The 13,317-nt window shown below is 52.7% G+C and overlaps 1 protein-coding gene across 1 annotated transcript; it reads left to right on the forward strand.

Moving 5' to 3' along the window:
- The first annotated feature begins 11,071 nt into the window (after positions 1-11,071).
- Positions 11,072-13,099, forward strand: VRTN (vertebrae development associated). Its single transcript, XM_062495589.1, has one exon. It carries the CDS (start codon positions 11,072-11,074, stop codon positions 13,097-13,099), a length of 2,028 nt encoding a protein of 675 aa, XP_062351573.1.
- Positions 13,100-13,317: the final 218 nt, after the last annotated feature.

Consider the following 13,317-nt stretch of genomic DNA (forward strand, 5'->3'; position numbering starts at 1 on the left):
GGCTGAGGGATAGTCGCCGTGGGCAGCAGGTATTGCCCGTATGTTACAGGGGAGACAAGAAGGAAGTACCAGTACTAATTCTGCACATTCGTCTTATTTTGGGTAGGCAGTGAAGTTTCAGGTTGTTTCCAAAGGACACGCAACTTGCAGTGGCCGTTGCAGATTTCTCAAGCCGGGACATTGAGATTAGGCAGCGATCCCCACCGTGATGGTGAACGGCAGCGTGTCCTCCCCGCCTTGCTGCAGGAACGGGAGCGGAGCAGTGCGAAACCCCCGGCAGAGGGAGGGACTTCAGGAAAGCAGCAATGAGCTGTCAGTCAATGGACCCTCTCTGGCTTCTCACTGATACCAGTTTTAATATAGAAACCAACAATTTTTTTATTTTCGGGTTTGGGCTGGAATCTGGTTTCATAACCCAAAACTCTAAGTTATGAAATATTTCAGAACAAGTAAATTTCTGGGCAAGGCTGATGATTAGAGGTGAGAGATCCTATGAGCTGTCATGCCTTCCTTACTTATGTGTCTCTCACCTACCACTCTGTTGATGCCATTTCTTCTGCAGAGCCTTTGGGCTTCTGCATGTACCCTGCGGGTCCCTCTTCCCATATGCCTGGTAGCTTTGTTCTTCTGCCAGTTCCCTCCCTCCCAGCTCTCCTTCTCTTCCTTCATCCTCATCTCCTTCATCTTTGCTCTGCTGATACCTGCTCAGTGGTACAGATAATTCATACTTCACACTTCACAAAATCAGTGTATATGCTCTCAAGGATGAAAGAAGACACACCAGTGTGTTTCCTCAGCAAATGGCCTTGTCTCTAAGCTGTGCCCCTTTCTCCTTGCCCTCATCTCCCTTCTCTCAGCTCTTTTGGAATTCACAATGCTATCAGTCATACCTAAAGGTTAAGCTCCAGAGGGCAGAGATCAGCCCTGTGAAAACCTGACCTCAGTGATGACTAACTTTTATGTTAAAAGAATCATGTTGTTTTTTTTTTTTTTTCTCAGCTGTTGCATCAGACCTGGGTGATGGTTGCTCCAAGGCAGTCACATCCTCTCATGGGGCAGCACTGCAGCTGTGGCAATTGTGTGTGTCACCTTGTCAGTGCTCACCAGTATTGAACTCACTCCTTTGCTCTTTTGTCCACTTTATGATGAGGGGATATTCCTTTCCTTCCTTCCTCGACTGATGAAATGGCTTTCCAGCAGCAGGGGAGTCAGAGGATCTAACACACAGATGAGATGGCCACAACTGTCTATCCCAAACCTGCCCTCCTACTTCTTCCTTCTCCCTGCCCTTTGTTCTGTCACTGGCACCCCACGACCTCCACCTGATAAAGCACACGCTGTGAACTCCCTTTGGCGTATCAGCTTCACGATTTTTCCTGGGAACCATCTTAAGCCAGCCAAGATCAAGAACAAAAGAGAAGTGCTTTCTCGGTGCCTCTCCACCCCCCTCTGAGGCTGTGCCCTAGACACTCAGCTGCTGTCAGCACAGAAACATTTACATCTTTTACAGCACTCCAGCTCTACTTCTCACGTTTCTCCCCCAGCAAACACCATGGCCACTTCAGTGTGTGCCTGGGGGCAGGGCTTGGGAAAGGACTGGGGAATCACAACTTGAACAGAGTTTTATGGGTCTGTTTGCATTGAAGAGCCATATCTCAGCTCCCTGACTAGGTACAGACCCAAGAGAAACCCCCTCTGCATTGCTAACCTGTCTCCAAAGTGTATGTCATGAATCCAAGGAAGTGAGAGCTGGGCCTGGCTTGCTGAGTCCTGGGCTCCTTGAGGCAATGCGAGTTAATTCCTTGTGGTGTTTAACCGAAGCCCCATCTGCTCCTGCTTGCTAGGTGTGAAACATCCCATCCCCCATCCTCCCCTGTCTGTTCCATGCATTTTTGCATGCCCTGGACCAGTGAAGGAAGCCAGATCCTCCTGCATCTCTGGCCTCCCAGCCGCTGGCTCACGTTTTTCGCCACTGCTCCTCTATGTTTCCATTTCCCTGTCATCCCTCTCTGCCTGCTGGCCTGTAGCTGGGGTGCAGGGAGGAGCCTGACAAACCCATCTTTCGCTACCTTTGTGTAGTAGGTGGTCCTGGGTGTTCTCTGAGTAAGCAGCAGCCTCTGTCATCACGGAAAGAAACAAAGTTGCAGCCTTGAATCCGTAGCTTGCTTTCCCTCTTTCCCAGGTCTTTCTTAATGCTGCTGGCTTTTCATGATGTTGCGTAATGAAGCACTGGCAGAAGATTATCCCCTTCCTGGGCTTTCCAAAACTGAATCCACCATTTCCTGCCCATGTTTCCAATTTCTAGTCTCCTCATAGGTACCTGTAATCACCGGAGCTTGCAGCTTCTTCAGTGTGGGATCACCTATAAGCTTTAGCCCTCTGTCAGACCATTAGTAAGGAAGGGGTAATGAAAACTCCCATACCGAGTTTCGGCTCTGTCTGTATTAGGGTGTGAACTAAACCAGCTAATTTTTAGCTGGATCAGCAAGCTGAACTGACTGACAGAGTCGCTCACAGTCCTGTGCCACCCCAAAGCAGAGGGTGGGAATGGGAAACCGAAGGGGAGCAGACAGCATAGGCCAGGCTCAGCATGGCTTAAACCTCCATGGAGCCGCACCACGGGCTCCTGCTGTGATATCTTAATGATTCTGCCTTTTCCTTCTCCACACTCTGTGTCTTAATTAGCCTTCCCCCTCCTGTGGGCCAAACTGCTCTGCTTTCTTTTCAATCCTCCTTCCTTGTGCTTTGCCTCTAACAGTGTCTTTCTACTGTACACTTCAAAGGCTTTGCTTGCTGCATCTCCCCCATGCTGGCATTGGCTGGTAACACCCCCAAAACAGGCCAGGTCTGCCATGAACTCATAGTCTTTGAAACGGTTTTGGGTCCTTTGGATCTGGGTAAGAAGCAGGCATGGGGGAGGAGAGGTCAAGGATTTTCAGCATTTCACCTACCAGAAAACTATTTGTAACACAGGAAAAAAAAATAGGGGGAAAAGGGACCCCCTCCTCCACCCACCCTCCCCAGAGGAGAGCCCGCTGAGGGCAGAGTGCTTTTATGTGCAAGTGGGAGGGAAGGAGAGTGTTAGGGCTTCAGAGGGAAATGCTTTGATCTTGACTTTGAATCTCCTTCAGTTCCCAGCTCTCCCCCACTCTCCCACCTATGGCCAGGACCACAGGATGCAGCCAGGATTCCTAGTCCTTGCTCAGTGCGATGGTACTTCACTTGCTGTTTCACATTTAATTTCCTCCTGTGCACCTGAGAGCTTCAGGGGACAAGAGCACAGTGCCAACACCAAGTTCAAACTTTCTCTCCCATCTCACAGAATGGGAAGAAAAAGGGAGCCCAGTTGGACAGAAGCCAAAAGGGAAAAGAGCCCCAACATGAGCAGAGGTGAATTAGAGATGGGACCTACTGTCAAGGCTCTGGCACCTCAGGGCAGGGGGCAGGCAGACCTGTCTCTCCTATGTGTCCTGGTGCATTAGACTGCTCAGCGCTGAACATGACCTAGAACATGAACTGGGAATTAGTAACCATTGGGAGAAGGACAGGGAGTGGCTCTCAGGAGACATCACTGATGTCCCCTGGTCCCACAAAGAGTTATTTTAAGTTGCAGAGAGGAGAACAGCAATGACGGCCCTTGGTGTTCTCTGCAGGATGGGAAGGAGGTGGCATGATGGATGATGGACAACGACCCTGAGTTCTGATTCACTTCAAAGGAAGAGGATGATAGGGTGTAGGAGAGACTTAGGGGCCTCCAGTCTCTTGTCCAAGGTGGGATCCAATGTGTAGGCAAGTTCCCCACTTCCCTTGGGAGATGAAACTCCTGACTGGGCCTTACCCTTAAGCTGTCTTGAAGTTCAGGCCAAATACTTCTGCTGTCTGTGTTGACTCTTTTTTTCTCAGCTGAAGTGACTCCTGTTAACTGTTCTCCCTTGTTGAGGCTGATGCACTTGAATATCCCTGCCTGCCAGTTCTCACTTCAGCACCACTAAATAGATTTTTTCCTCACATCATCTATTTATAATTCAATCGGTCCAGTTCTGCTACTCCTGAAAACTTCCTATAGTTTGTCACTTTCCCTTTCAGTATGATGTGAGCAGACCTGTCTGCTGGTGTCCAGCACTGTCCTGGACATGCACAGGCCAGAGGGTGCCTCACCGGACATCTCTGCAGAGCCCAACCATTGCTCTCTCTCAGCATAACTTCAAGGACTTCAGCACAGCCATGAGGCAGTGGGTTCAAAGGTGGCTTCAGGTCTGGGAATGAAAAATACCAGATAATGTGAATGCCAAAACAGGACTTCGGTCATACACAGTAAACAAGTTACTACAAAAATTGTGGTGGACTCCATGTTTTCAGGTCTCTCTTGGGCAGTATCACACCAGAACCCCTTGAACTTCTTTCTCCCTATGACTGGTGGCCATATTGCAGCCGCAGCAACCCGATTTCTGTTGCCATGAACTCGCTGCAAGCTCTGCTCATTGCTCTTTCCTTGTGGAGCAATGCCAGGCACAGGAGAGAAAGCAGCAAGGACAGTAGACACTTAGACCCTCCTAGAAGCTCCCATGCTCTCATTTCCATCAGCTCTTCTACAGTCCTAGCTCCCCTGATTTCCCAGAGAGGTTCAAATTCTGCAGTGCTCTGGAGGGGAAAGGTGGGGAAAACAGAAACCAGGGTACCAGTAATGGCTCTAAGAGGATGGACATGTCAATTTAGCCCATGTATAGATCATAAATGGGTCATAAGGTAGTATGGGTCAACCTTTTCCAGCTCCAGAAGCGATTTTGGCAACCGGTTCAAAGGCTGACCTGCCTCAAATAGCATTTGGCTGCCCAGGTGTTTCAGTTATATTCCACGCTATCAGAATAGTCTGATCTGGTCCACCCATGGACAGCCCTGCAGTACGTAGGGTGCTCTGACTCCTTCCACTCCTGGATGTCCCCTAGGTGGGACTGGGGAACTTTCCTGATGGGGTGGATAGCTGAGTGTTTAAATATTGTCCCCATATGTGGGACTGTCAAGATTGTCACATTCCAGTGACAGAACCAGGGCAAGCCCTATCTTATTATACAAGAACTCAGCACCAAGTTCTTGAGACATCCTTCCTCATGAGGTTCAAGCCAACAAGAAATCTATCTGCTGAACAAAGACATTTCTCTTGACCTGGGAGACTCCGTGCCCAAACTTAGAGCAGTAAAATCTGCCTTACAGCACATCTGGTAACATGGTGCCTGGAGACCCCCTTACAGCTGGACATCTCTGCACTTTTCTCTGAGCCCTGACTGGGAGAGATGGGCTGCAAGCAGGCAGGTTAAAACACAACAGACAGAAAACTTCAGGCAGTCATAGCTAAACTGCAAAGGTCTCCATGGTTGTTGTGCTGAAGTATCCTGCACCAAAGCAGGAAGCACTCTGGTCCCCCACTGAATTCCTCCGAGGAACAGAAAAATGCTAACTACTTGTTTATAAGCTGGAAGCGAGTGTGTGCAGTCATCTACATAACAGAACTGCCCAAGCTGTCTCTTTGTGTGTTTTCCAGCTCCTATGTTAATCACTGACCCTGCTGACTCTGGCATTTACCAGTGTCTCACTGCCCTGTGAGCACTGCTTTGCATTTGCAACCGAAGAAGTTAAAAGGATGAAGGATGGGAAGGGAAGCTTAGCAGCTGTGGATATGAACACCAGCCTGCCAGAGGAGAAAAGAGCCAGGACTGGACATGTTGATAGAGAGAGTGGAGCTGGCTTTGAAAGATTGTCTGAAGGGCATAAATCTCACCAGGGAATGGTTTAGGTCTCTCTTCCTTGAACTGTAGCTTTTCTGTGTCCAGTGAGAGAGACCTCTTTGAGTCCTGAAGGCCAGGGTTCAGTGTCACCTGGAGTGATTACTCCTAATTGAGGCTGGGAGGACTCATGAGCAGCCAGTCCACAGCTTCCAGGGAGCCCTTTCCTCCTGTCAAAGCCTCCTTGCCTGGCCTCCCCCTGCATTCCTGGGATCTAATATGAGACAAGAGAAGTGAGGGAAAATGCTCTGGGATATATGCCTTTGGGCAGTGAAGGTATGCCTTGATTTGTGAGGCAATGCTTGCCCCTGGACTACGGTGGAAGAGAAGGCAGCAGGAGAGGGAGCTGGACACATTTACCCTTTGAAACATGTGTTTAGTTGCTTCCTGAATTGCACAGGAATCCTATACATGGTGTCTCCATGAGCCCTCCTGCCCTCTCATTCCCAAACGCTGCAGCAGAAATGAGTGCCACAGTGAGGTTCCCCAAGGGCAGAGGCATGTGGGGCAAGAAGACCTTGCTATCTCTGGCATCAGGAGTTACTTTATGCCCCTCACTGAAATTGGGGAAATTGTGGCAGGTTTCAGGCTGGTCCCCAGGGATAGGCTGGGGAGAGGGAGAGGAAACTAGATACTGCCTGCAACTGGAACTATACACACACAGGGGGCATGAAGCACTGAAACAGTTAGCGAAGATCCCAACTCTTCCCTCTTGACCAAATTATGACCCTGTCATTAAAATGCACCCAGGCTTCACACCCAAGACCAAATGGGCTCCTTGGGTACCTGTTTTGAGGTGGTGTAGGTTGGGATGAGATAGGTTCTGGAGGAAGCTCTAGGGTTCTGGACATATGAAGAGGCCATAGGGTAGAGGCAGTGTTGACAACTTAGCAATGCTGGAGCGATGATGGAGAGAGGTGCCTGATGTGCTAGCTGTTTGCACAGCCTCACGTGATGCCCAAGAGACAGGATGAAGCCATTGTGAGAGTGGGAGTTAAGGAGGGGGACCTCGGCCCTGAGATTAGGCTGAGGAGGCAGCAGGGCAGAGATAATAAGGAAGAGGAGAGCTCCACTGAGGACCCAGGCACCAGTAGGCAGATGTAAGGCTGTCAGAAGGCTGCTTAGAACTGAGGACAGGTAAAAGGTTTCCGTAATTTGGGTGCCCCCCCACAGACAAATGAGAAGGTTTTGACGGGCAGCTTTGTCTGCCTTAGGAGCCCAAGGGTCCCACCAGCCTGGCCTTGCTGGTGAAAGGGTCACCACACTTGGCAAGGAGGGAGGAAAGGGCATCTCCTTGCTAGCAGGACAGAAGGACCGTGGCCTCGTCAGGAGCAAGCCGGGAGAAGGGAGCAGACACACATAGAGGCTGTGCCAACCCTTGGACTGCAGTGACACTCACCTGGGACCGGCCTGCTCCCAGTAGGACACGATGAGTGCCCCGCGCGGGAGCCCAGCTCCCACCCCGTGACCCAAATGGGCTCCGCCACTCGCCATGGGGCTGCAAGCCCGGGCGGGGTGTGGGGCAGGAGGATGCTTTGGGGCGCAGGGTGCCTGGGCGCTCCGGGACAGGGCGGCCTGAGGCGGCGGGCCCTTTAAGTGCGGCGGCGGCAGCACAATGGCCATTATCACTTTAGCTTTGGAAGTGACCCCCGGCCCGCTCCGCTTTCATCTGGGCCGGGGCCGCGGGGATGGTCCGCTTCCTGGCGGGGGAGGGGAGGGCGGGGGCCGGCGGGGAGGGGAGGGGCGGCCCGGCCCGGGTCGGCCCGGCCCGGCGCCGCACGCGGCCGCCCGCTCTCGGGGGTCACTGCGGGGCTGGCATCGGGGCGGCCGCGGCTCCGCGCCGCTTCCTGCCGCCGCCCTTAAAGGTGCGGGGCGGCCCAGGGTGTGGGCTGGGCGTGACTTGACCCCCGGAGTCAGGTGAGTGCGGAGCGGTGCTGGGCGCCGTCGGGGCCGCGTCTCCTCGGCATCATTTCCAAACCCGCGGGCTGACCCGCTGTGGCGGCACCACCGTTCCTGGGCGGGCTTTCCGTCCAGTTCTGCCCTCGGTCTCCGCTCGGCAGCTGCCTGGGCACCGGCGGCCTCTCCCCCGGCCCGGGGCTGTGTGTCCCTTTGTCTCCTGGCGAGGGGAGCGGCCGCCTGTGCTCCCACCCGGGGTGCGGGGCCGTCCCCGTCGCGGGGCAGCTGTACGGAGCCACCTCCGCCGCCTTCGGGAGAGGCGTGAGCAGCCGCGGGTGCCTGGGGCTGGGGGTGTCTGTCAGGCGCCGCCCGCACCCGGGCGCTCAGTGCCCCCGCCCGAGGGGCGGACGAAGCCGGGCTTGGCTGCAGCGCTTCGGCCTAGGTTAAGGTGGGTCTGAGGCTTTTCCCTCTCCCCGTGAGCGACGCCCCGTTTGTGAGCTTCGGTGGATATATGGGTGTTGGTAGATGGAGCAGGCATCCTGCTGCCTTTGCTGCTCATCCCTGGAGCTGCTCTGATTTCTAGCCTAGACGGCTCCTAGACGGAGAATACCACTTCTGTGCTCCTGCTTTACGGTCCCAGTGGTTCAAATAGCCTTCTCTCAAATGAGAGCCTTTGCCATTGGGGTGGCCTGACCCCACAGCTGGGGCTGGGAAGCGAGCCACTTAACCCAGGTGGGTTGGGGTGCATAGGCACCCCCGCTTCTCTGGGGTACCAGGGATCCTGTGCAGTTGGGGCTGAAGTCTCCTGGATTCCTGCTGATGGGAGCATTTTTGGGACTGGCTGGGGGAACTTGCACTACTGGATGCCACCAGCCATCAGTTTAGGTGAGGGAATGTGACCTGCAACTGTTTTCTTATCTGTTACAATGCAAAAGCAGTCAGGTTAGGTAAAACCTTTATCAGCAGCAAAAAGCTCCCTTAGTTATTTCTTGGCGCTGAGGTGGTTTGGTGAACACTTGTCTGTCGTGTTCAGTATGCTTCCCTGAGGGTGCGCAGGGAGAAGTGTTCCCTTTGCATCAGGTTCTCTGTGCTGAGAGCTGCTGGGTTTGATCTGGCCATGAGCCAATACCCCCAGCTTGTCTGACTTCTGCTTCTGATTTACCCAAGCCCCTTTCCACCTGCCCCAGGAACTCCCTGCTGCTGATTCAGCTGTGGGTTTTGCCTTAGGATCGCTGTGGGCGATGTCAGCAGGAGCTGACAGTGACATTGAGGCTGTGGATTTATTGCTGAAGAAAAGGATTAATGGCCATTAAGTGGTGGTTCTAGCTCTCCCTCTCTATCTACTCCAGTCTATAAGAGGGTGGGAAATGCCCACTGGGACAGAAATTCTAGGGTTGTTGCTGATGCTTTCTAGCCTATGTTAGTTATGTTCTCACCCTAGATAGGGTGAGAAAAGTTTGTCTTGCCTCTCTTGGCTCTTCTGGTGGGATGGTGCTCAGCAGACCCTGGCTGCTGCAAGGGGATATGGCTGGTCCCTAAAGCATTTGACAAACTACAGAGAGGGAGGACATGGCCTCTGTCAGCCCTGTAACTGTCCTGAGTTGTACCTTAGTTCTAGCTCCTCAAGCACAGCATAGGCTTAGTCAAATTGCCATAAACTACTGTAAATTTCTACAAACTTCTAGGAAAATAGCAGACCTGACCTGAAGTGATAAATCCATACCTTCTCAGCCCAGGATTTTAGGATTAGTCTGTCTTCCCTGCATCACAGCTGTGTGCATTCTCCTGTGTTAGTCTCTAGTAACTGATGCCCTACAGCTGTGAGAACAGCTGTAAGAATGTTCTGGCCTCTGACATGCAGGCGATAGTGGAGGAGTTTGGAACAAGGGAAGGGATGTGATTGGTGACTACCTGTGATTAAAGGCAAGGGGCAGCTGTGGCAGCAGCATGGAGCCTCCTTGTGATGAGGAGCTTGTATGTGTCAGTGTGATTCTGTGTCACCTCATGTGGTTTGGTCATGGCTAGGGGCCATAGATGTTACAGCACTAATAACCATATCTGCAGCAGGGCTGAAAATTGGGAGAGTTCAGGTAAGAAATCTGCTGATTTTCCTGTTTGTCATGTACCCACAGAGCTGTGAGTGCCTAGTGATGCCTGCAAAGTATTGAGAGAAGGTGAGCTCTGGCTGAGCAGGCTGCAAAGTGACGCTGTACATATTAGGCATTATATGAGAATGAAGCTTAGGAGAAAATGGAGAAGATCTGTCTTCTTGAGTGAGGTGTTGTGGTCCCTGGGGGAAAATTGGCCCAAGAGGGAGCGAGTAGGCTGGCTGGGGAGAGGCCTGAGCTGGCTGACAGTGAAAGGATGCTGAAGAGGGTTGTGCTGATGAAGCTAGAGCTGAGAGCCATGCAGCCATCGTGAAAGCCCCTGGGAGTGGTGGGGACAGAAACATATAGGAATCCAAAAGCTGAGCAAAGAGGGCAGTGCAGGTTTGACACTTAGTATTTCGTGAGTGGGAATTGATATGCAGAGGGAGGTAGGACAGGACTGGGACCAGGTCAGGTAGGGAGGAGCGCTCCGTAAAGACTCCAAAACACCCACTCAGTGCTTGCACTCTGCCTGTACTTTTGGGTTGTCTCCTGCCTGGTAGCTCTAGAAGCCCTCCTTTTATGTCTTCTTAGCTGGTGGTGTGTGTTGGCTGAGCGGCAAGTGACATCTAGTGTTGGCTCACCCAGCAGCAGCCGTGTCTTGGGCTGGCTTTGTCACTTCCATACCAGGTTCTGTGACAGGTTTTGGTGCCTGCAATGGGTGCCGCTGCATTGCCCTACTCTGAGGGTGAGGGCAAGCTCCTTACCCCTTCTTCCACTGAGCTTGAGTAGCTTGAGCCAGGTGCGTCCATGGTCCCACAAAAGGCGGTTCTGTCACAGGTCCTTTCCCGCAGAAAAGACAAACGTTTTCCCTTTGAGGAAAACTTCTTTCTGGGTGCTGGTAGGGGAGTAGTAGAATGGAAATGATGAAACTACTAGTGGGAGAGGTGGGCATAGGAGTGATGCCAGGCCAAAGCTAGGCATGCAGTTGTAGGAGGTGACCTGGCTTCCCACCCTATGGGTGCAGTCCTTCCTTAGTTTTGCTTTGACAGGTGGAGGTTGTGTGCCATATGTGCTGCCCACAGGAGGTCACTGGTGAGCAAGCTGAGCCCATGTCCCTCTCCCAAGTATGCCTGGTGAGGATCCAGGCTCCCTCTTTTGTCCTTGAAATGTGCATGGTGGCCTTTCCTCTACCTTTTTCCCCCATCCTGTCCTTTGGGCAGGAGCTGGACCTGGAGGCCAGGCCACTGCCTGTCTGGAGTGTGCACTTCATCTCCAGTGACTTCTTTCTATTTGCCATCCTTCAGGATGATCCAGAGGCACCAGCTGGTGCAGTCTGTGCTGCAAGAGCTACAGGAAGCCACCGAATGCTTTGGTCTGGAGGGCCTTACCAGTGCTGCGCTGGAGGCAGAGAGGACCTTGTCATCTTTTTCCCTACCTGGCTATTGTGGGAGTCAGTTCCAAGAGGAGCTGGAAGTTGACCGGGTAGCCAGGAGCCTCTATCCTGAGGATGCCCCAAGTAACATGTTGCCTCTTGTTTGCAAAGGTGAGGGAAACCGCCTCTTTGAGGCTGCCAGTGTGTTGCTCTGGGGCAACCCCAGCCTCAGCCTGGAGCTGCAGGTGCGTACTGTGGTGGAGATGCTGCTGCACAAACAATACTACTTGAATGGCATGATTGATTCCAAAGTGATGCTGCAGGCTGCCCGCTACTCCCTCTGCACTGAGGAGACCCCGGAGATGACCAGCCTCCCCATGGCTATCCTGGAAGCCATCTTTGATGCTGATATCAAAGCTACCTGTTTTCCTGGCACCTTTGCCAACATGTGGCACGTCTACGCTCTTGCCTCAGTACTGCAATGTAACATCTACTCCATATATCCCATGAGCAACTTGAAGATACGACCCTATTTTAACCGGCTCATCCGGCCCAGGAAGTGTGGCCCACGAACCTCTACACTACACATCATGTGGTCAGGGCAGCAGCTCTCCCGGCAGGTCTTCAAAGCACAGTACTTTGTGGCCGTGGTTGGCCTGGAGGAGCTGGAACCTACAGTACCTTCACCAGAGCCTCCTGTCCAGCCCATGAAGACCCTTGAGCTGCTGAACAGTGACCCCCAGTTGACCTACTCCAACCTGCGTGACCGCTACAGCATTACCAAGAGCACCTTCTACCGCTGGAAGCGCCAGTCTCGTGAACACCGGCAGAAAGCAGCTGCCAGGTTTGCAGCTAAACACTTCCTCCAGTCCTGCTTTCAGGAGGGTAATGTAATCCCCCTCCAGCACTTCCGGCAAATGTTTCCAGAAATCTCCCGGTCCACATACTATGCCTGGAAGCACGAGATGCAGAGCATGGTCAACGGTGATGCCTCTGCTCTGTCTGAGGCCCACAGGTTGCAGGAACTTCACAGGGTTGTCCCAAGAAAGGCTGATGTGAATGAGCCAGTAAATCCACAGGGGAGCTTAAAATCCTCAAGTCCTTCCCTAGATCCCATTCAAGCAGGAATCTTTATGCAGGGAGCCAAATCCTACTTGGAGAAATGCATTTCTATGAACACTCTGGTGCCTTACAGATGCTTCAAACGCAGCTTCCCTGGCATCTCCAGGTCCACTTACTATAACTGGCGAAGAAAAGCAATCAAGGAGAACCCCAACTTCAAACACCCCCAGTCACCCTTGGATAACCAGAAAACTCTAGCTATAGCAAAGCCATTCCTGCAGTTGAAGCCAAGCAGTGTACCTGTTAGGAAGAGACGGAATGGAGACCGACCAGCATCCAGGAGTCTCCTACAGCTCCATCCTTCTCTGTGCTGGAGAAAGCAGCTGCGAGATGTGGCCAGGAGGCAGGTCCAGAAATGGCAGCTGCCTTTCTGCAAGTACCGTCTGCGCTATCCATCTCTCTCTTCCACAGCCTACTGGTTTTGGAAGGGCAGTGGCCAAACCATTTGGCAGCATCGCCTGCCCTGGAGCAGCTCCAGCCTGCCATTGAACCGTGTGGCTTCCCTGGCACCTCCAAGAGCAGAGCCAAGCCTCAAATCGCAGTGCCATTTGGAGGTAGCCACCAAGCACATAGATAAGCCAGTGCCTGCCATGCCATGCAACACCACTGTTTCGGGCTATGCCATGTCAGAGAGAGCCAACAGCCGGATGTTTGTGATGGATGTGATTGCCACTGCCCAATTCAAGGCACAGGCCAAGCTGTTCTTGCAGCAGCGCTTTGAGTCGAAGACCTTCCCAACCTACAAGGAATTCAGTGCTCGCTTCCCACTCACGGCCCGTTCCACCTATTACATGTGGAAGCGTGCACTACACGATGGGCTGACGTTGGTGGATGCCTGAGTGCCACAGCTCCTCTGCTGATGTGCCCTTTGGCTTCCTGGTGTGGTGCCCAGGCTGGGGCCTTGCTAATTTTTGTTCTGGTTTGGTTTTGTTTTGTTCCTAGTCTCTGGCTTTCTTCTTTGTGTGGTTCAATCAGGTATGGGAGCATCCTCACAGTGCCTATTCCCAGAGGTGGGAGGAGTGGAAGAAGGCATTGAGCATCCCCAGGGAGAGGGGCC

The sequence above is a fragment of the Cinclus cinclus genome, chromosome 6, assembly GCF_963662255.1.
Source record: "Cinclus cinclus chromosome 6, bCinCin1.1, whole genome shotgun sequence".
In the NCBI taxonomy this organism is placed as follows: domain Eukaryota; kingdom Metazoa; phylum Chordata; class Aves; order Passeriformes; family Cinclidae; genus Cinclus; species Cinclus cinclus.

Excerpts from the sequence above, each read along its gene's own strand:
- VRTN (XM_062495589.1), top strand. The coding sequence starts at position 11,072 with ATGATCCAGAGGCACCAGCTGGTGCAGTCTGTGCTGCAAGAGCTACAG.